The sequence below is a fragment of the Pristiophorus japonicus genome, chromosome 8 (assembly GCF_044704955.1).
Source record: "Pristiophorus japonicus isolate sPriJap1 chromosome 8, sPriJap1.hap1, whole genome shotgun sequence".
In the NCBI taxonomy this organism is placed as follows: Eukaryota; Metazoa; Chordata; class Chondrichthyes; family Pristiophoridae; genus Pristiophorus; species Pristiophorus japonicus.
Genome location: NC_091984.1, coordinates 68,580,826 through 68,604,997, shown reverse-complemented (window position 1 = coordinate 68,604,997; position 24,172 = coordinate 68,580,826). Strand labels below are relative to the sequence as shown.

Genomic DNA, 24,172 nt, shown 5'->3' with positions numbered 1-24,172 from the left:
TCTCCATATCCCTTGATTCCCCTTAGCAGTAAGGGCCTACTCCCTCTTGAATATATCCAATGATCTGACATCAACAACTCTCTGCAGCAGGGAATTCCATAGGTTAACAACTGTCTGAGTGAAGAAGTTTCTCCTCATCTCAGTCCTAAATGGCCTATCTCTTATCCTAAGACTATGTCCCCTGGTTCTGGACTTCCCCAACATCGGGAACATTCTTCCCGCATCTAACCTGTCCAATCCTGTCAGAATCTTATACATTTCTATGAGATCCCCTCTCATCCTTCTAAACTCCAGTGAATAAAAGCTCAATTGATCCAATCTCTCCTCATGTGACAGTCCAGCCATCCCTGGAATCAGTCTGGTGAACCTTCACTGCACTCCCTCAATAGCAAGGACGTCCTTCCTCAGGTTAGGAGACCAAAACTGTACACAATATTCCAGGTGGGGCTTCACCAAGGCCCTGTACAACTGCAGTAAGACCTCCCTGCTCCTATACTCAAATCCCCTAGCTATTAAGGCCAACATACCATTTGCCTTCTTCACCACTTGCTGTACCTGTATGCCCACTTTCAGTGACTGATGAACCATGACACCTAGGTGTCGTTGCACCTCCCCTTTTCCTAATCTGCCGCCATCCAGATAATATTCTGCCTCCGTGTTTTTGCCCCCAAAATGGATAACCTCACATTTATCCACATTATACTGCATCTGCCATGCATTTGCCCACTCACCTAACCTGTCCAAGTCACCCTGCAACCTCTTCGTGTCCTCCTCACAGCTCACACCAGCTCCCAGTTTAGTGTCATCCACAAACCTGGAGATTTACATTCAATTCATTCATCTAAATCAACAAAGGATAAATGCAAAGCAATTCACATCTTGTTGGCATTGTGGAGGCTTCCATTCAGCCTATTCATGCCGCTTCAAAGTGTATGTTTGGAAGAGCTGTGGAACAATGGGGCACCTCCAACGAGATTGCAAACGAGCTGCAAGCTCTGCAAAACCTGCTAACCACCATGTGGCAGAGGAAGATCGGTCCATGGTGGATCAAAGCAATTTCGAGCCTCAGAGAGAGGAGGCAGATGCTGAATATACAGGGTGCACACATTTTCGACGAAATGTCCACCTATAATGCTAAACGTAAAGTTGAATGGCTTACCCGTAGCCATGGAACTGGACACTGGCGCTAGCCAATCTATCATGAGTAAAAATATGTTTGAGAGACTGTGGTGCAACAAGGCATTCAGACCAGCCCTGAGCCCCATTCACACGAAACTGAGAATGTACACCAAAGAGCTTATCACTGTCCTGTGCAGCGCCATGGTCAAGGTCACCTACGAGGGCACGGTGCACAAACTGCCACTCTGGATTGTCCCAGGCGATGGCCCCACACTGCTTGGAAGCAGCTGGCTGGGCAAAATCCGCTGGAACTGGGATGACATCCGATAAGGCCTCATGTACCCAGGTTCTTAACAAATTTCCTTCCCTTTTTGAGCCAGGCATTGGAAACTTTTCCGGGGTGAAGGTGTGGATCCACTTGGTGCCTGAGGCATGATCCATTCATCACAAGGCGCGAGCGGTACCTCACATGATGAGGGAGAGAGTGGAAATCGAGCTGGACAGGCTGCAACGCGAGGGCATCATCTCCCCAGTGGAATTCAGCGAGTGGGCCAGCCCGATTGTCCCAGTACTCAAAAGTGATGGCACGGTCAGGATTTGTGGCGATTATAAAGTAACTATTAATCTTTTCTCGCTACAGGACCAATACCCGCTACCGAAGGCAGACAACCTATTTGCGACGCTGGCAGGAGGCAAGACGTTCACCAAGCTTGACCTCACTTCGGCCTACATGATGCAGGAGCTGGAGGAGTCTTCGAAGGGCCTCACCTGCATCAACACGCACAAGGGACTGTTCATCTACAACAGATGCCCGTTTGGAATTCGGTCGGCGGCAGCGATCTTCCAGAGAAATATGGAGAGCCTACTCAAGTCGATACCACACAATGTGGTCTTTCAGGACGACATATTGGTCACGGGTCGGGACACCGCCGAGCACCTACAAGACCTGGAGGAGGTCCTCCTGTGACTGGATTGCATAGGGCTGCGGCTGAAGAGGTCGAAATGTGTCTTCATGGCAACAGAAGTGGAGTTTTGGGGGAGAAAGATCGTGGCGGACAGCATTTGACCCACAGATGCCAAGACAGAGGCTATCAGGAACGCGCCCAGAACACAGAACGTCACGGAGCTGCGGTCATTCCCGGGACTCCTCAACTATTTTGGTAACTTCCTACCGGGGTTAAGCACCCTTTTAGCGCCCCTACATGTGTTATTGCACAAAGGTGAGAATTGAGTATGGGGAAAAAAACAAGTAATTGCTTTTGAGAAAGCCAGAAACATTTTATGCTCCAACAAGCTGCTTGTATTGTATAACCCATGTAAAAGACTTGTGCTAGCATGTGACGCGTCGTCGTACAGAGTCAGGTGTGTATTACAACAAGCTAACGTTGCAGGGAAGTTGCAACCTGTCGCCTATGCTTCCAGGAGCTTGTCTAAGGCCGAGAGGGCCTACAGCATGATTGAAAAAGAGGCATTAGCTTTTGTATTCGGGGTAAAGAAAATGCATCAGTACCTGTTTGGCCTCAAATTTGAGCTAGAAACTGATCACAAGCCCCTCACATCCCTGTTCGCTGAAAACAAGGGCATAAATACTAATGCCTCAGCCCGCATACAAAGATTGGCACTTGCGCTATCAGCTTATAACTATACCATCCGCCACAGGCCAGGCACCGAGAACTGTGCGGAGTTCTCAGTCGGCTACCATTGCCCACCACGGGGGTGGAAATTGTGCTGCCTGCAAACTTGTTGATGGTGGCGCAGCCCGCAGACTTGTTGATGGTCATGGAAGCGTTTGAAAATGATAAATCACCTGTCACGGCCCGCCAGATTAGGACTTGGACCAGCCAAGATCCTCTGCTGTGCCTAGTAAAAAACTGTGTGCTGCATGGGAGCTGGGCCAGCATCCCCGTTGAAATGCAAGAGCCAATCAAGCCATTCCAGCGGCGAAAGGACAAGCTGTTCATTCAGGCAGACTGCCTGTTGTGGGGTAACCGCGTAGTGCTACCAAAAAAGGGCAGGGAGACGTTCATCTCGGATCTCCACAGCACACACCCGGGTATAGTAATGAGGAAAGCGATAGCTAGATCCCACGTGTGGTGGCCCTGTATCGACTCTGACTTAGAGTCCTGTATACGGCAATAGAAACATAGAAAATAGGTGCAGGAGTAGGCCATTCGGCCCTTTGAGCCTGCACCACCATTCAATAAGATCATGGCTGATCATTTCCTCAGTACCCCTTTCCTGCTTTCTCTCCATATCCCTTGATTCCCCTTAGCAGTAAGGGCCTACTCCCTCTTGAATATATCCAATGATCTGACATCAACAACTCTCTGCGGCAGGGAATTCCATAGGTTAACAACTGTCTGAGTGAAGAAGTTTCTCCTCATCTCAGTCCTAAATGGCCTATCTCTTATCCTAAGACTATGTCCCCTGGTTCTGGACTTCCCCAACATCGGGAACATTCTTCCCGCATCTAACCTGTCCAATCCTGTCAGAATCTTTCCATTTCTATGAGATCCCCTCTCATCCTTCTAAACTCCAGTGAATAAAAGCTCAATTGATCCAATCTCTCCTCATGTGACAGTCCAGCCATCCCTGGAATTAGTCTGGTGAACCTTCACTGCACTCCCTCAATAGCAAGGACGTCCTTCCTCAGGTTAGGAGACCAAAACTGGACACAATATTCCAGGTGGGGCTTCACCAAGGCCCTGTACAACTGCAGTAAGACCTCCCTGCTCCTATACTCAAATCCCCTAGCTATTAAGGCCAACATACCATTTGCCTTCTTCACCACTTGCTGTACCTGTATGCCCACTTTCAGTGACTGATGAACCATGACACCTAGGTCTCGTTGCACCTCCCCTTTTCCTAATCTGCCGCCATCCAGATAATATTCTGCCTTCGTGTTTTTGCCCCCAAAATGGATAACCTCACATTTATCCACATTATACTGCATCTGCCATGCATTTGCCCACTCACCTAACCTGTCCAAGTCACCCTGCAACCTCTTCGTGTCCTCCTCACAGCTCACACCAGCTCCCAGTTTAGTGTCATCCACAAACCTGGAGATTTACATTCAATTCATTCATCTAAATCATTAATGTATATTGTCAAGAGCTGGGGTCCCAGCACTGAGCCCTGCGGCACTCCACCAGTCATTGCCTGCCATTCTGAAAAGGACCCATTTATCCCGACTCTCTGCTTCCTGTCTGCCAACTAGTTCTCTAGCACGTCAGTACAATACCTCCTGTACTATGCGCTTTGATTTTGCACACCAGTCTCTTGTGCGGGACCTTGTCAAAAGCCTTTTGAAAGTCTAAATACACCACATCCACTGGTTCTCCTTTGTCCGCTCTGCTAGTTACATCCTCAAAAAATTCCAGAAGATTCGTCAAGCATGATTCTCCTTTCATAAATCCATGCTGACTTGGACCGATCCTGTCACTGCTTTCCAAATGTGCTGCTATTTCATCCTTAACGATTGATTCCAACATTTTCCCCACAACTGATGTCAGGCTAACCGGTCCATAATTACCCGTTTTCTCTCTCTCCTTTTTTAAAAAGTGGTGTTACATTAGCTACCCTCCAGTCCATATGGACTGATCCAAAGTCAATAGACTTTTGGAAAATGATCACCAATGCATCCACTATTTCTAGGGCCACTTCCTTAAGTACTCTGGGATGCAGCCTATTAGGCCCCAGGGATTTATCGGCCTTCAATCCCATCAATTTCCCGAACACAATTTCCTGCCTAATAAGGGTATCCTTCAGTTCCTCCTTCTCCCTAGACCTACTGTCCCCTAGTACAATCGGAAGATTATTTGTATCTTCCTTCGTGAAGACAGAACCAAAGTATTTGTTCAATTGGTCTGCCATTTCTTTGATCCTCATTATAACTTCACCTGAATCCGACTGCAAGGGTCCTACGTTTGTCTTCACTAACCTTTTTCTCTTCATATATTTATTGAAGCTTTTGCAGTCAGTTTTTATGTTCCCTGCAAGCTTCCTCTCGTACTCTATTTTCCCTCTCTTAATTAAACTCTTAGTCTTCCTCTGTTGAATTCTAAATTTCTCCCAGTCCTCAGGTGTGTTGCTTTTTCTAGCCAAATTATATGCCTCTTCCTTGGCTTTAACACTATCCTTAATTTCCATTGTTATCCATGGTTGAGCCATCTTCCCCATTTTATTTTTACTCCAGACAGGGATGTACAATTGCTGAAGTTCATCCATGTGATCTTTAAATCTTTGCCATTGCTTATCCACCGTCAACCCTTTAAGTATCCATTGCCAGTCTATTCTAGCCCATTCACGCCTCATACCGTCAAAGTTACTTTTCCTTAAGTTCAGGATCCTAGTTTCCGAATTAACTGTGTCACTCTCCATCTTAAAGAATTCTACCATATTATGGTCACTCTTCCCCAAGGGGCCTCGCACAACAAGATTGCTAATTAGTCCCTTCTCATTACACATCACCCAGTCTAGGATGGCTAGCTCTCTAGTTGGTTCCTCGACATATTGGTCTAGAAAATCATCCCTAATACACTCCAAGATATCCTCCTCCACCGCATTGCTACCAGTTTGGTTAGCGCCCAGAGAGGCACCACTAAGTTTGTGGTCCTGGCCCTCCAGACCATGGTCAAGGATCCATGTCGACTATGTGGGCCCGTTTCTCAGTAAAATGTTCCCGGTGGTGGTGGATGCTTTTTCAAAATGGATTGAATGTGAAATAATGTCAGGAAGCACCGCCACCGCCACCAGTGAAAGCCTGAGGGCCATGTTTGCCACCCACGGCCTGCCTGACATATTGGTCAATGACAACAGGCCATGTTTCACCAGTGCCGAATTTAAAGAATTCATGACCCGCAATGGGATCAAACATGTCACCTCGGCCCCGTTTAAATCAGCCTCCAATGGGCAGGCAGAGCGGGCAGTACAAACAATCAAACAGAGCCTCAAACGAGTCACAGAAGGCTCGCTCCAAACCCACCTGTCGTGACTACTGCTCAGCTACTGCACGAGACCCCACTCGCTCACAGGGCTGCCCCCGGCTGAGCTACTCATAAAAAGGACACTTAAAACCAGATTCTTGCTGGTTCACCCCAACCTGCATGATCAGGTAGAGAGCAGGCGGCAGCAACAAAATGTTAGCGATGATCGCGCCACTGTGTCATGGGAAATTGATCTGAATGACCCTCTGTATGTGCTAAGCTATGAACATGGTCCCAAGTGGATCGCGGGCACGGTGATAGCTAAAGAAGGGAATAGGTTGTTTGTCGTCAAACTAGACAATGGACAAATTTGCAGAAAGCACCTGGACCAAACGAGGCTACAACCCACAGCAGACACCATCTTTTTTGAGCCCACAACACACACCCAAAGGATCAACGACACCACCCCGGACTAGAAAAGCGAACCCATCACGCCCAACAGCCCAGCAAGGCCAGGCTCACCTAGCAGCCCTGCAGGGCCAACAACACGCAAGCCCAGCGAGGGCACAGCCAACACACCAGAATTGACATCTGTACCGAGGCGGTCCACCAGGGAAAGAAAGGCTCCCGACCGCCTCACCTTGTAAAGAGTTTTCAATTTGACTTTGCGGGGGGGGGGGGGGAGTGATGTTGTGTATCTGTAAAGCATGCACTCCCATGTTCCGCCACCAGGGAGCTCATCCCCTGAAGTCCCAAGGGATCCCAGCATCCCTTGGGAGCACTGTATATAAGCCGACCCCTAAGGCCTGTTCCTCACTCTGAAGTGTCTTATTAAAGACTGAGGTCACTGTTACTTTAATCTCCCTGTGTGCTGCCTCATCTGTGTTAGGAACACAATAAACACGCGGTGGGGGGGAGGGGGCAGGGGGGGTGAATGAAGGCTGAACACGGTGGCGGGGGGAGGTGAACGGAGGCTGAACATGGGGGAGGGGGATGAACATCCTGAGTATAACACACTTAAGTTATTTACGATTGGATGTTCTATCAATTCTTCAAAACTCAATAATGTTCTTGAAATGTTGAGGTCAAGCATTCATAGATCAGGCAAACAGTATACATGTAATAGTACTTAAATATGCACACAACAGATAGTACTTCAACCATACTTACGATGTTCTGGGACTCAAAACGCTTTACAGTTCTGAGCTCAGTATTTCAGGCTGATCAAACCCTAACCATTTCACATCCTGTTACAAACTGTTAGTTTTTATCCATTTCACTCGTGAATTCGCGCATTTCTGCATGAAACGATTATAACAAAAGTTAAAAAAGAACTCCATACGAGAAGGACCTATGCCTTTACAATAACTTCACTTAGCCTGCAGAGATTCGGGGGCGAGGAGCTACTGCACTTGTGCGCACACTCTACTGCACATGCGCGCACACTCTAGCGCGCATGTGCAGAGGTCCTGGAACTGTTTTCAACTCCGGTACCTGGCTCCACCCCTCCCACCCTTTGTGCTGCGCTACGCCAAGCCCGAAGACGTCCTGAGGAGCTCGGAGAATCACAAGGTAAGTTTTCGGCGCCCTTTTTATTCCAGAAAGTTGGCGCACCTTATGGAGGTGCACCTTTTTTCCAGAGGGCAGAAACTTGGGCCCATAATCACTGGCCTGACTGTGTAAAATTGGTTTTTGGCACTTCTAAAGAGGAGAGAGTAGTGGTGGAATTTTGCCAGGGCTCAGTGTTCACATGTAGCCCATGGGTTGCTGTTTGTACATCCCTGTTTTAATAATTGGCAATAAGTGCTACTATGGGGTATGCAGATATTTTCTGTTGACCTCTGGCTTTACTTTTTACATTCGATTTATATTTGTAACTAAATGGGAACAATTGCCCAGGCTATATAATCTGGTCGCACTGGAGGGGCAAACATTTTTTTTAAATTGTTTCTTTCACCAGATACGGAAAGAAATTATAGGCTAAAAATTACAGTTGACATTAGTGTCTCAATGCTTAATGGAGTAACATACATCAGAATTTAATGGACGAAAATTCAGGTGGATCATGAATTGAGCGTGCTGAGCTCTGTGGCCGAATTCATAATATGTTTGTCCATTGCATGAAGCTCCAATGTAGTCATATGGTATTCAGCTGTCCATCAATTTAATGGAGATGTTAATTTGTTTGTTTTATTTTAAACTGGTTAACATCTCCCTTAAACTAGCAGACAGAAGAATAGCCTTCAAAGGTATTTGTCTGCTAATGTAACCAACAGTCAATCAGCCCTTGTGCTTATTTTTTAACCCTTAAGCTTATTTTTTTTTAAATTATAGTTAGTATGATGATATACAGCCACAACAAGTTGTATGTATATATATATATATATATATCCTTTAATATAGAAAAACATCCCAATGCATAGTGGGAAGAGTAACCAAAAGTTTGGTCAAAGATGTGGGTTTTAAGGAGGATCTTAAAGGAGAAGAGGTGGGGAGTTTAGGGAAGGAATTCTAGATTTTGGAGTCTAGGAAACTGATGCAGGCATGGCTGCCAATGGTGGGGGAGGGATGCACAAAAGGCCAGATTCAGAGGAACGGTGAGTTTGAAGGCGGTTGTGGGGATGGAGGAAGTTACAGAGAATGGAAGAGGAGAGGTCATGAAGGGATTTAAACATAAGGACAAGATTATTAACTTGGAGACATTCGAGGACTGGGAGCCAATGTAGGTCAGCAGGCACAGGGTAATGGGTGAGTAGGACTTGATGTGGATAGGATGTGGGACGCACAGTTTTTGATGAGCCGAAATTTACAGAGCGTGAAGGATAGGAGGCCAGCCAGGAGAGCATTGGAATAGTCAAATCTGGAAGTGAGAAAGGCATGGATAAAAATTTCAGCAGCAAATGGGCTGCCGCAGAGGATGAAGTAAGCGATCTCTACGCTGGAAAGGATGGGGTAAAATTCAACTTTAGCAGAGGTGCAAAACAGGCGATAGCAGATCGGCAGTCTGTTGTGCACCCTGGCCAATTTTCCAGTGCATTGAAGTTCGGCCATTTTGCACCCTGCCAAAGATGAATTTCACCCAGATATGTCAGTAGGATTGAATAAGGCGTCTAGGTTATGAACATCGAAAATGATGGCTTTGGTCTTCGCAGTGTTTAACTGGAGGATATGGCGACTCATCCGAGACTTGATGTGTACAACAAGTCTTGCAACACATAAGCAATGCATGGTTGAGACAGGCAGTGGAAATGTAGAGCTGGGTGTTGTGTATATATCACTTGAATTTGAAATCATGCCTTGAGATATTTAATAAAGAAAATTACTAACTTTGAGCAGTGCTGGACTTTCAAACAAATTTACTAGCTGTAATATAGGGCTCAATTTTGGCCAGAAGTCGCTCCGTTTGTTTTGGAGTAACTTGGTTTTTCTGGCGTAACTTAAAAATCCCCATTTTCCACAATCAATTTGCACCAGTGTAAGTGAGTTAGTTACGATTCTTTTAGTTTCATTTTTTTTCCTCAAAAGGGGGCGTTACCAGCCACCTACGCCAGTTCTGCCCATTTAGGCCACTTTGGCCAGCTAATAGTTACTCCAAATCTACTTAGGCCAGTGTATGTGGCCACTTCAGAAAATCCTTGCGGAGAGTTAAAGAAATCAGTGCAGGTAGGTACATCGGAGGCCATTTGGCCTGGGATAGAGGCGGGAAGCGGAGAGGACCTGCCCTCACCTAAACCACCAAGCCTTATAAACCACCAAACCTTGCAAACAAAAAGTAATAAGAATTCACTAAGAAATAAAAAATTGAAGTAAGTCCTACCTTCATCTTCAAACTTGGCCCGGGAAGGCAGGGGGCCAGCCGGTGCGGGAGGCCACTCAGCCTGGGCTAGGGCCGGGCAGGAGAACTGATAGTGCTCCTGCCTGGATGACTTCTATCAGTTCTCCTGCCCGCTCGCCCCTAGCCCTGGCCGAGTGGCCTCACGGTGCGATATAGATGTGTGCCAATGAATTCCATTTTTCTTTTTTAACAATTGCTTCACCTCATCACATTATTTTATTAATCTGCTGAAGGAGTAAAAGCCCATCTGTCTCAAAGGTTTTAAATGAGGAATGTACGAAAGTTCAGACTTGCAGTGTGACAGTGTGCCTTTGTTTTTTTCTGTAAGCTACGAAAGGGCCGACTACTGCAATGACCTTGCCCATCTGTGTGTGTATGTGTGAGAGTGAAGTGCTCACAGCTGAACTGCTTTCCCTGTGTGCGTGACATTTAGTGCAGCGTTACACCTGTGAGAAAATGCAAGATCATCCAGGCAGGAGCATTATCAGTTCTCCTGCCCACCCATCCCTAGTCCTGGCCAAGTGGCCTCCCGGTGCGATCGATCTCTTAGAAATCGCACTGGGAGGCCACTCGGCCTGTGCTAGAGGCGGGAGCAATTCCAGTGGCCGGCATCAGATCCCACAGAGCGGCTGCAGCATGACACGGAGAGGCTGGGGGCGAGGAACTACTGCGTATGCGCGGACACGCCACTGCGCATTTTTTGGCGCACTTCTGAACGGAAAAAAGCGGCGCATCTCCTGTAAGTGCGCCGAAAAACAGGCTGGGCCAAAATTGAGCCCATAGTATCCAGTTAACGTAATCGTTGGTTTCCAATGAAAAAGCTATTAATCATTATGAACAATTTTGATAAAGTAGACAGGTTTCTTAAACCCCAAATAGATAACTTTTATCAAACAAATATTCTTGACAAAGCCATTAATCTGTTTTACAATTTGGTTCCTCAATGATTTTATATATACTTGTTACTCCATTTTACTCCATGAACATATTTTTAAGGCAGATGCTATAATAATCAGAACAATTTATTAACTTGATTCGATTAATTGATAGCTCTTATTGCTTGCACTTAAACAACCTCATGATTACATTGTCCCTGGCAGTTATTGTATCCACCCATGGGATAACATCTAATTAAACTTTGTACATTAAAAGGATACAGGCTTCTTCAGTGTAAGGAACTGTGCTCGTAGTTCCTCCTACTACATAACTGTAAAAGGAAACTTCCAGTGTGTAGCAGTAAGACGTGTCATCCAGAAGACCACCAAGGAAGCGACGCCCTGTTCCTGCCTTCACAGCATCTCGATTAAAGCAAGTACTAGACTAAAAATGAAACATTTCAAAATTACGAACTTTAAAAACAAATCAATGCAAATAATGCTGTCACTAACAGTTTTACTGCACAACACTACGATGCTGCAACTATTCCACATTGTTGAGAAATCAATGGAAATTGAATCACACTCTCTTGTAATGAAAATGTCCCAGTTGCACAATTCCCCTAGCAATACCTTTGAAAGACAGAATTGGAAAACGGTGTATTTTGTGTATGTGTAAAAAGGATTGTGCAAAAATATATATTCTTCAGAGTTATCATGATCAGTGAAAATGTTGTATTTACTAAACGCCTTTGTTTAGTAACATACAAGTTTGGGATCGGTGGCTTAGACAACAAACTTGTGTGGTGGGTGACACAACTCACTTTTTCCAGCATTGCTTGTTAGTAGTCTGTGACACACAGTGGTTTAATTTCCATAAACCATTGGTCCCCAAATGTATCTTCTACATCTTATCTGCCTCCAAAATTATTGAAACAGGACATTCTTAGCCACAAAGTTTATTCATTCACATGGTACTTGTTGAATACTTACATCTGTGGAACTTACAGATACAAATATCAGGTGACAAAATCATAGAGTATTTATTCTTTAATTCTGATTTTTGTTTTTTGCTTTAATCCTTTTTATATTTAGCCATTTCTGTCTACTAGTAGCAAATCCAAGAAGCTGAATAATCAGAAATGTCGACAGATATTTGAAGCACAACAGAAGGTAAGTAAACACCTCTATTCTAACCATATAAAATAAAGCTGGCATTTTACCCAACTGAAATAAAAGGAGAATTCTGATATATGGAGAATGCATATCTGAAAGCAGTTATTGAGGTTCTAATTGTTATGATTTCCTATCCATTCTATTTACCTTTCTGTCATTAATTTTTATTGCTGCCCTTTTCGTTATATTGTGCCATATTCAATCACAAGACAATATTGTGCATTAAACAAAAAGCAATAATGGAAGATCCTGGCAGTACTTGGATGAACAGAAGATATTTAAAGCAACTATGCAAATCGATTCATTTTCTTCAGTCTGGTTTATGACAATTCACATTTATTCAAGTTCATATTTTTACAATCTAATCCGTAAAACATTATTTAGTTTGCTCAAATAATAATAATTTTTTAAGGATGTTTCTGAATATGGAATATTGAGCATACTATAAATCATATTTTTATAACCAAAAAGATCAAAGTTTTTCTTCAATTATATAGGGCTGAAAATTCCAGCCTCGCCGGGTCCATACGAAGTGCGCACAGACCCGGCAAGGCCTCGAAAAAGGTTGTTTTCGGGTCGAGATGCGCACGCGCTGAAAACCAGCTTTTCCGATCTGTTAAGATGACAGATCCTCCGCATCCCTGGGAGAAAGATATACGCGCAGCAGAGATTGGGCTATTTGCTCAACTCATGCCCAGCGAAGGTCCTTCAAACTTTTACGACTGGTAAAACCAGGCGCATAGCTTACTTTTACCAGATTAAGAATTTTAAAACATATAGGGGCCGATTTTCATCAAGGCCTCCACCCGGCCAAGTGCCGCCTAAAGTGCCGTCCAAAGTGCCGCCGATGGCCGTCAAGGTACCAGACGGCACTTTGGGTGGGATATTCATGGCTGAGGTCCCTCGAAGGTTGGCGGGCGGCAAATTGACGATGTACACCACCAATCTGGGTGGGAGCGGGCGAGAGGTCTCATTCTCGGCGGCAGAGGCGCTTGCTGCCCAAGTGCCACTAAGGATGGAGTCGGGCCCATGGAGGGTCGAAGACCTGAAAAAAAAACAACAGTAAAAAGTAAAAAAAGTATCTGAAGACCTTCAGGGGACCCCATCCAGATAAGTCACTGTTGAAAAAAAAAAATTAAAATGTTGGCTTACCTTTTTTTCAGGTTCTTCATACTCACTGATGGAGATAGACCAGCCTGCAGCCAGCGATCCACCCCTGTTCTGCCGCTGACTGTCGCCGACTCCCACCCGCAGGAATCTGGCATTTCGGTGGGCGGGAGCTCAGTTGTGCCACTCGGACGTCCGCTAACGTCAGCGGGCGATTCCCGGCGGCTCTCCCCTCCCGCCCGCTCCAGGACACCCAGAAAGTGGTACTGGGCGGATCTTAAGGAGGATTGTCGGCGGCAGAAGGCGGCAGTCAGCGGTGAGTGATGAATTTCGGGCCCATAAAAATTACATTTAAACACTCATTTTTATATTAAAAACCCTGTCCATTAAGGTAAGTTTATTTTGAAGATTATTGAAACACATTAAAAAAAATTCTAAAAAATATATTGGGCCAGAATTTGATCAAAGCCAAATTCCGCCCCATTTACCGTCGAAAAGACCGCGAAGATCCTAACATTACTTTGGGCGGAAGTTTGCGAAAAAATAGGAAATAAAATGCCAGACGGGAAAAATGGGCGTTGCATGTGAATTATCGGCGGTCCTGGTCAAATTAAGTCCAAGGCTAGAGTCGGCCTCAGGAGGGGGGAAAACAGGAAAAATATATCTTTTTAAATAACACATCGGAAAACATTCAGAGGACCCTTTTCCACTGAATCGCTGCAAAAGAATTAGAAAATAAACATTCACTTACCTTTTTTCGCAGGGTTTCATACCTACCGTTCATCGATAGGCTAGTCCGACTGGGCATGTTTTTTTCAACAAGTATGGAGCACCACTCTCACCAAACTCGGGCGGGAGCGGTTTTCCCAGCATTGCACACTGGCGGTCCGCTCCCCAGCGGTATTACGAAAGCGCCAGCATAAGCCACTGATGAAACTCCCAATGAATGGAAGACCGCTCAAAACAAGGAAACCCAGCGATACCCAGCGGTAGGACCATCAATTTCGGGCCCATTATTTTTCTAAAACATTTAATTACATTTAATTTCAATTAATTTTAAATATGTGAGGTGTTTTATTTATTTATTATGCTGTCTTTCAGTGTTTTAGGGTTTTTTCTCATTGATATTAATGGGAAGTTGGACAAACGGAGTTCCCATTTTTAGCAATGAGAATACTGCATAGTGATTGGTGGTCCAGGCCCACATGACTCCAGCTTGTAAGTACGTACCTCGGCGCAGTGAATCTAGGCCTCCGACCGGGATCTTGCCTTCCTCCGGGACCACCAGGTACTTTCATAGATTTTTTTGGGGGTCGGAGGCGTTCGTATGAAGGGAGCCTCCGACCGCAATTTTTCCCCCCAATGTTTTGGTAGAAAATCTTTAAATTTATTTGCTTCTCTTAGTTATATGAAATGAAAATAAAGCTTCTTCAAAATGATATCCCTGTGAAACATTTGATTAGATAGATTGACATCATGTGACAAATATTTTTCACAGTTTTTGCCAAAATTACCTTGAGGGCCACAGTTTTGAGTAAGTGATACCAGAAGGCATTCTTTCAAAGAACATTTCCCTCTTTGATTCTGAAGTCTGACCACACATGTCAGATTTGCCAGCTTCGGTTGGAGATTTCCCCAAGAGCAAATCTAACCCAAGGGAATAATAAAACAAAAACTAACTGCATTTATCGTCCACCAACTGCTAAAATTCATTTTAAATAAATGGGCATCATGAATTTTATAATGTTATTTCATGTTGTTTATTATTGTGTTATATTTAATGTGATTTGTGTCAGAGAATAACATTTTCAATTCATTTCTAGAAGAAATCAAGATGTTGCTACTAGCTACAGCAATGACTGTGACAAAATTCAACCATGACCTCCCTAAATCACATTTTTATGGGACAGCAATTAAAACAGAGAATTGCAGAAGGTAGAAATACATGATGGAGAATAATTTTAATGCTTCTTTCAAGTATGTTAAAATAAAATCATGTTATATAAGGATCACAATAAAGATCAGAAAACTTGAAGGTCAGACAATTCAATTCTTGAGTTGCTCAAATATTTGTCATTGTAATCTCCATAATCCTTTTTGTTTTTGAAGTAATGCGGCATTAAGACAAGATAATGCACTGATATATAAACTGTCATGACTATTATAAAAAGTCCTTAAACTAATTTCTAAAGACAGATAATATAACATTCACTTAAATCTAAGGTCAGCAACAATCTATACCATAAGGCAGTCTTTGATGTGTCTCTTTAATTCTGTTCTCCACAGCGTATCATAGAAATATGTAGGAGAGAAAGATTGGTGTGGCAGGGGCTGAGGTAAACAGGAAACAATTCAGCCCTCCTCATTGTGAGGCCCGGGAGATTTTAACTCATGATTGTCAACAGTCTCATGTCCAAACACTGTGGGAAGCACTACCTGACCTGCATTTTCTATGGCCGTGAAATTCAGCACTTTAGCGCCGTTAGGTAAAGCCTTTTTCAAAATATAATGTCATCCGCCTCACTTCCGCCCACTTTTGGTGCGGCCTGCTGTGCGCCATCTTGGTGAGGACGATAGCTTGGGCGGTACGTGCATATGTCGGCAGTATGCAGAGTACGCACATCGTGATATCAGTCAGTGTGTAACGCTGATCTGATGCACAACCTGCCATTTTTGACGTCGCCGCTCCATTCAACACCCTCTCCTTAAGACTCTCAGCTGAACATGTGTTCAGCTGCACGAGGGATCCCACACCAGCGCTATTTAATAGGAAAAATCCAAATTGCAGGTGTGTTCATTATTTTTCTTGCACTGGCTCTTGCAGAATTTGTATGACTGCTGGGTTGCTGGAAGACATTTAAAAAGTTGTTAAAGTGTGCAGGGAGTGCTGCTGGACATTGTGAAGGTGTTTCCTGCTACTGGAAGGCTTCTGACTACACCACTTGCTCCCAGTCATGGGGACTCTAGTTGTAGTCTCCTTCACACTGCAGCATGACAGGGAGATGGGGCTAGATTTTCCATTATTTTTGCATGCATAACGCCCACTTAACATCCATTTTACCGCTGAAATTACGTAAAACACCCAGATATCACCCATTGAGCCACAAAATGGAAACTGATGCCCATTTCTCGGTCACTTATCGCCGAGTGTTACTTTCCACATGTGTGTAACGCCGAGAAAAAATAATACCACCTGCCCACTTTTTTTGGCGGAATCATCAGAATAGGCGATCCCAATGCCCATAATAATGCCCAGCGTTACTTTCAGCACGTAATTAACGCCGGGATTTAATAATACCACCCAGCCACTGTTTTTTGTCAGAAAGATCAAATTTGCTGAAACTAACGCCCAGTATATCACCCATCCTTACTTTCGGCACCTCGCACACATCTCGCCCACAATATCGCTCGCCGAAAAAAAACGCTGGGAAAAAGTGGAACTAACCAGAACTACTCACAGCGGTATGGGCGCCATGTTCTAAATCACATGTCACATCATTTAAAAGGCTGCTCTGCTTCAACCTCGGGGGAGTTCAGATGAACTCTAGAGATCTTCGGAGGTGATGTGAACTTCTGAATAGACATCTTATCATATTGTGGATGATTGGAATTTACAAGGTGTCTTAGTGGAGACATTCATTCTTTGTGAACAATCGGTGGAAAACAGATAGCTATTGGAATGGGGCCTGTCCTTTCTCACCCACTCTTGATGATGACCACTCACATGCTGTAGACTCGAGATGACAGAAGGTATGCTCGACAGCATCATCTGCCCAATGTAAGACGTGACAGACTGATGAGGAGGACCAGACGTTACACCCTCCGCAAGTACAGGGAGAAGCTGTCTTACCTCAACTTATGCGACACCACCTGCCTTCGGAGACTGCGCTTCCATAAGAGGTTATCAGAGAGATATGCCAGCTCATAAAGGGAGATCTTCAGCCTGCCAGCACCATCAGGACCGCATTGTCCGTTGAGGTCAAAGTCACCGCGGCACTGTAGTTCTATATGTTGAGTTCTTTTCAGGCCTCAGCTGGCGACATTTGCGGTATGTCTAAGAATGCCACACATTGCTGCATTAGATAGGTCACTGAAACCCTGTACACATGCAGAACTTTATCAGCTTCCGTATGACCAGGGAGGCTCAGACCTTTAGGATTCTACCGAATTGCTAACTTTTCCAAGGTGCAGGGAGCAAAAGACTGTACGCTCATCGCGATGCGGGCACCTTTTCAGGATGCAGAGGTTTTCAGGAACCTCAAAGGATTCCACTCCCTGAATGTGCAACTCGTTGTCGACCACCGGCAAATTATTATGGCAGTGAATGCTAAATTTCTGGGCAGCATCCATGATGCTCACATCCTGCATGAGAGCACTGAATCTGACTTGTTTAACAATCAGCCACAAGGTCAATGCTGGATGCTTGGTGACAAAGGACATGGCCTCGCCACCTGGCTGATGACCCCCATGCGTGACACCCACACCGAAGCTGAGAAGCGATACAATGAGACCACAGATCCACTCGCAATATCGTCGAGAAAACCATTGGATTGCTTAAGCAGCGCTTTAGATGCCTGGACCACTCAGGAGGCGAAATCCAATACCACCCTGAGCAGGCAGCTCAATTTGTGGTGGTGTGCTCCATGCTACACAACTTGGCTATCAGGAGAAGACAAGAATTGCCAGAAGAGTCTGCAGGTCCACCTCAGGAGAGAGAGGAAGAGGAGGACAAGGAGGTGGACTCTGACCTTGGGCCAGACAATCAGGCTGATGCTGAAGTGATGCCCCTACCCCTCTGTAGACCGCAGGAAAGGGCCCGTGGTGGCTACATAGCTGCAAGACTTTTACGTCAGGAGCTCATCCATGAGCGCTTTGCCTGAAAGAACGTCGGTGTTATTTACAAGGCTGACACACTGCTGGGTGTGCAGGTCATACATCAATGGTGCACAGCACCTTGGTGGGAATGTGCTCCGAGCCAGAAGCAAGATGTTGCTCCTGGCTCTCATGTGTCGTTGGCAATGGGGGTACGGCACCTTGGGGTGCTGTGCTCTGGGACCACTGGGAGCCCTCTGCCACCAGTGTTCCTGGCTAAAAGTTGCAGGGCCTCCTCCATTCCTTCCATGTTATGTATTATTTGTTGGACAAAAACTTGGTGCCAACTATGTTCTTGGTACGTAGTAGGCTTTTTGCTGCTGGTGAATTTCTCTCGTGCCTCCCACAACAGCCAAACACGCACACACCACACTCACACACGCTTTCAGTCCCTCTCTGCTCCCTCTCTCTCTGTCTCCTCTTCTGCGCATGTAATAATGACCCCTGACCTCCTGAATCGCGGGAAATGAACGTTGCCATGCTGTTGCTAAGGATGGCGACACTTTGCGGCAGTAGTTCGGAGAGATTTAACGCTAACGCCCATTTCAGATCGTTCGTGTTAACACCCAAATTTTAAAATGGAGACTAGGGGCTTTTAAAATGGGTGACAAGCCGGCGAACTGAAAATCCATTTTTACCACCCACGTCAGAAATGGGCGATCTGCAGAAAAGTGTAAAATCTAACCCGTGGAGCCTGAACGGCAAAGAATACAAGTTGCTCATAGAGGGAGCAGCAGCAGGTGAGGGAGCAGGGTTCTCAGCAGGTGGCCTTGCCCACCTAGCGTCTTCAGATAAAATAACCCCTACCTGTACCTAAACCAGGAGCAGTGTGTTTGGCAGCTCTGCTTTACCAAGGCAGTGGTCACAGAACTCTGCCACCTCTTGGAACCAGACCTACAGCCGCAGAGCAGGGCAACAATGTTGCTGCCAGTAGTTTTCAAGGTGACCATGGCCCTGAATTTTTTCATCAGCCGATCCTTCCAGGCTGGATCAGGTGACTAACAAACATCTCGCAGTTCGCCATCCATCGCTGCATATGGAAGGTCACAGAGACTCTGTACGCTAGGAGAGGGAACTTCATTGTCTTCTCTCTAAACGGAGAGAAACAGGAGGAGCGTGCATGTGGCTTTGCCAGGATCTCGATCTTCCCCATGGCGCATCATCATCATAGGCAGTCCTTTGAAAACGAGGAAGACTTGCTTCCACTCTAAAAGTGAGTTCTCAGGTGACTGTACAGTCCGTGGTTAGTGAGGCCTATAAAGGCTCAGCGGCAGCGAAAGGCGGCGGCAGTCCGAGAGGCGGGAGTTCGTGGTTGGTGAGGCCTATAGGCAGCGAGAGGCGGCGGCAGTCCTAGAGGCGGGAGTTCGTGGTTGGTGAGGCCTATAAAGGCTCAGCGGCAGCGAGAGGCGGCGGCAGTCCGAGAGACGGGAGTTCCTGCCGTTGGTGAGCCCTATAAAGGCCCAGTGGCAGCGAGAGGCATAGCTGTGCAGCTGCATCGGGGAGAGAAGGCAAAAAAGTAGTAAGAAATCAAAAGGTGACGTCACAGCCAAGAGGGTAAGTGATTGGCTGGTGATTGGTGAGTAGTTTTTCTTTTTTCTCTTCTACAATAGTGAAGTAAACTTTAACATTGTTATTGCCAATTTAAGTGTATCTAAGGGTTAAGTCATGGCAGGAGAGCTCGGTCGGGTGTTATGCTCCTCCTGTACCATGTGGGAACTCAGGGACGACTCCGGTGTCCCTGATGACTACGTGTGCGGGAAGTGTATCCTCCTCCAGCTCCTGACGGACCGCGTTGTGGAGTTGGAGCTGAGGTGGATTCACTCTGGAGCATCCACGATGCTGAGAATGACGTGAGTATCACGTGCAGTGAGTTGGTCGTACCGCAGGGAAAGGGTCCACAGCCAGATAGGGAATGGAAGACCAACAGGAAGAGCAGAGCAAGGAAGGTAGTGCAGGAGTCCCCTGTGGTCATCCCCCTGCAAAACAGATACACTGCTTTGGGTACTGTTGAGGGGGATGACTCATCAGGGGAGGGCAGCAGCAGCCAAGTTCATGGCACCGTGGCTGGCTCTGTTGCACAGGAGGGCAGGAAAAAGAGTGGGAGAGCGATAGTGATAGGGGATTCAATTGTAAGGGGAATAGATAGGCGTTTCTGCGGCCGCAACCGAGACTCCAGGATGGTATGTTGCCTCCCTGGTGCAAGGGTCAAGGATGTCTCGGAGCGGATGCAGGACATTCTAAAAAGGGAGGGAGATCAGCCAGTTGTCGTGGTGCACATTGGTACCAACGACATAGGTAAAAAAAGGGATGAGGTCCTACGAAACGAATTTAAGGAGCTAGGAGCTAAATTAAAAAGTAGGACCTCAAAAGTAGTAATCTCGGGATTGCTACCAGTGCCACGTGATAGTCAGAGTAGGAATCGCAGGATAGCGCAGATGAATACGTGGCTTGAGCAGTGGTGCAGCAGGGAGGGATTCAAATTCCTGGGGCATTGGAACCGGTTCTGGGGGAGGTGGGACCAGTACAAATCGGATGGTCTGCACCTGGGCAGGACCGGAACCAATGTCCTAGGGGGAGTGTTTGCGAGTGCTGTTGGGGAGGAGTTAAACTAATATGGCAGGGTGATGGGAACCAATGCAGGGAGACAGAGGGAAACGAAAAGGAGGCAAAAGCAAAAGACAGAAAGGAGATGAGGAAAAGTGGACGGCAGAGAAACCCAAGGCAAAGAACAAAAAAGGCCATTGTACAGCAAAATTCTAAAAGGACAAAGGGTGTTAAAAAAACAAGCCTGAAGGCTTTGTGTCTTAATGCAAGGAGTATCCGCAATAAAGTGGATGAATTAACTGTGCAAATAGATGTTAACAAATATGATGTGATTGGGATTACGGAGACGTGGCTCCAGGATGATCAGGGCTGGGAACTCAACATCCAGGGGTATTCAACATTCAGGAAAGATAGAATAAAAGGAAAAGGAGGTGGGGTAGCATTGCTGGTTAAGGAGGAAATTAAGGCAATAGTTCGGAAGGACATTAGCTTGGATGATGTGGAATCTATATGGGTAGAGCTGCAGAACACCAAAGGGCAAAAAACGTTAGTGGGAGTTGTGTACAGACCTCCAAACAGTAGAAGTGATGTTGGGGAGGGCATCAAACATGAAATTAGGGGTGCGTGCAATAAAGGTGCAGCAGTTATAATGGGTGACTTCAATATGCACATTGATTGGGCTAACCAAACTGGAAGCAATACGGTGGAGAAGGATTTCCTGGAGTGTATAAGGGATGGTTTTTTAGACCAATATGTCGAGGAACCAACTAGGGGGGAGGCCATCTTAGACTGGGTGTTGTGTAATGAGAGAGGATTAATTAGCAATCTCGTTGTGCGAGGCGCCTTGGGGAAGAGTGACCATAATATGGTGGAATTCTGCATTAGGATGGAGAATGAAACAGTTAATTCAGAGACCAAGGTCCAGAACTTAAAGAAGGGTAACTTTGAAGGTATGAGGCGTGAATTGGCTAGGAAAGATTGGCGAATGATACTGAAGGGGTTGACTGTGGATGGGCAATGGCAGACATTTAGAGACCGCATGGATGAATTACAACAATTGTACATTCCTGTCTGGCGTAAAAATAAAAAAGGGAAGGTGGCTCAACCATGGCTATCAAGGGAAATCAGGGATAGTATTAAAGCCAAGGAAGTGGCATACAAATTGGCCAGAAATAGCAGCGAACCCGGGGACTGGGAGAAATTTAGAACTCAGCAGAGGAGGACAAAGGGTTTGATTAGGGCAGGGAAAATGGAGTACGAGAAGAAGCTTGCAGGGAACATTAAGGCGGATTGCAAAAGTTTCTATAGGTATGTAAAGAGAAAAAGGTTAGTAAAGACAAACGTAGGTCCCCTGCAGTCAGAATCAGGGGAAGTCATAACGGGGAACAAAGAAATAGCGGACCAATTGAACACGTACTTTGGTTCGGTATTCACTAAGGAGGACACAAACAACCTTCCGGATATAAAAGGGGTCGGAGGGTCTAGTAAGGAGGAGGAACTGAGGGAAATCCTTATTAGTCGGGAAATTGTGTTGGGGAAATTGATGGGATCGAAGGCCGATAAATCCCCAGGGCCTGATGGACTGCATCCCAGAGTACTTAAGGAGGTGGCCTTGGAAATAGCGGATGCATTGACAGTCATTTTCCAACATTCCATTGACTCTGGATCAGTTCCTATGGAGTGGAGGGTAGCCAATGTAACCCCACTTTTTAAAAAAGGAGGGAGAGAGATAACAGGGAATTATTGACCGGTCAGCCTGACATCGGTCGTGGGTAAAATGATGGAATCAATTATTAAGGATGTCATAGCAGTGCATTTGGAAAGAGGTGATATGATAGGTCCAAGTCAGCATGGATTTGTGAAAGGGAAAACATGCTTGACAAATCTTCTGGAATTTTTTGAGGATGTTTCCAGTAGAGTGGACAAGGGAGAACCAGTTGATGTGATATATTTAGACTTTCAGAAGGTTTTCGACAAGGTCCCACACAAGAGATTAATGTGCAAAGTTAAAGCACATGGGATTGGGGGCAGTGTGCTGACATGGATTGAGAACTGGTTGTCAGACAGGAAGCAAAGAGTAGGAGTAAATGGGGACTTTTCAGAATGGCAGGCAGTGACTAGTGGGGTACCGCAAGGTTCTGTGCTGGGGCCCCAGCTGTTTACACTGTACATTAATGATTTAGACGAGGGGATTAAATGTAGTATCTCCAAATTTGCGGATGACACTAAGTTGGGTGGCAGTGTGAGCTGCGAGAAGAATGCTATGAGGCTGCAGATCGACTTGGATAGGTTAGGTGAGTGGGCAAATGCATGGCAGATGAAGTATAATGTGGATAAATGTGAGGTTGTCCACTTTGGTGGTAAAAACAGAAAGACAGACTATTATCTGAATGGTGACAGATTAGGAAAAGGGGAGGTGCAAAGAGACCTGGGTGTCATGGTACATCAGTCATTGAAAGTTGGCATGCAGGTACAGCAGGTGGTTAAGAAAGCAAATGGCATGTTGGCCTTCATAGCGAGGGGATTTGAGTACAGGGGCAGGGAGGTGTTGCTTCAGTTGTACAGGGCCTTGGTGAGGCCACACCTGGAGTATTGTGTACAGTTTTGTTCTCCTAACCTGAGGAAGGACATTCTTGCTATTGAGGGAGTGCAGCGAAGGTTCACCAGACTGATTCCCGGGATGGCGGGACTGACCTATCAAGAAAGACTGGATCAATTGGGCTTGTATTCACTGGAGTTCAGAAGAATGAGAGGGGACCTCATAGAAACGTTTAAAATTCTGACGGGGTTGGACAGGTTAGATGCAAGAAGAATGTTCCCAATGTTGGGGAAGTCCAGAACCAGGGGACACAGTCTAAGGATAAGGGGTAAGCCATTTAGGACCGAGATGAGGAGGAATTTCTTCACCCAGAGAGTGGTGAACCTGTGGAATTCTCTACCACAGAAAGTTGTTGAGGCCAATTCACTAAATATGTTCAAAAAGGAGTGAGATGAAGTCCTTTCTACTAGGGGGATCAAGGGGTATGGTGAGAAAGCAGGAATGGGGTACTGAAGTTGCATGTTCAGCCATGAACTCATTGAATGGCGGTGCAGGCTAGAAGGGCCGAATGGCCTACTCCTGCACCTATTTTCTATGTTTCTATGTTTCTAATACGGGAATTACAGTCTCTGTCATAGGTGAGACAGAGTGGTTGAAGGAAAGGGTGGGTGGGATGTCTGGTTTGCCGCACGCTCCTTCCGCTATCTGCACTTGGTTTCTACATGCTCTCGGCGACGAGACTCGAGGTGCTCAACGCCCTCCCGGATGCTCTTCCTCCACTTAGGGCGGTCGTGGGCCAGGGATTCCCAGGTGCTGGTGGGGTTGTTGCACTTTATCAAGGAGGCTTTGAGGGTGTCCTTGAAACATTTCCTGGGGCTCACTTGCCGTGAAGGAGTTCCAAGTAGAGCGCTTGCTTAGGAAGTCTCATGTTGGGCATGCAGACAATGTGGCCCACCCAACGGTGCTGGTCGAGTGTGGTCAGTGCTTCGATGCTGGGGATGTTGGCCTGATCGAGGACACTGACGTTCATGCATCTATCCTTCCAATGGATTTGTAGGATCTTGCGGAGGTAGCATTGGTGATCCTTCTCCAGTGCTTTGAGGTGTCCATTGTTGATGGTCGACATCTCTGAGCCATATAGGAGGGCGGATATCACTACTGCCCTGTAGACCATAAGCTT

The 24,172-nt window shown here is 45.9% G+C and overlaps 1 protein-coding gene across 4 annotated transcripts in view; it reads right to left on the bottom strand.

Moving 5' to 3' along the window:
* The window catches only part of agbl4 (AGBL carboxypeptidase 4), a 1,656,729-nt gene that overhangs the window by 171,211 nt on the left and 1,461,346 nt on the right, over positions 1–24,172 (bottom strand). For all 4 annotated transcript variants that reach the window (XR_011594058.1, XR_011594059.1, XM_070886905.1 and 1 more), the window contains exon 11: positions 11,037–11,199. Coding sequence is in view for 2 of the 4 variants with exons in the window: in XM_070886905.1 (XP_070743006.1) it covers positions 11,037–11,199 (163 nt within the window). In the remaining 2 variants the exon portion in view is untranslated. The remainder of the gene's footprint in view (positions 1–11,036; positions 11,200–24,172) is intronic.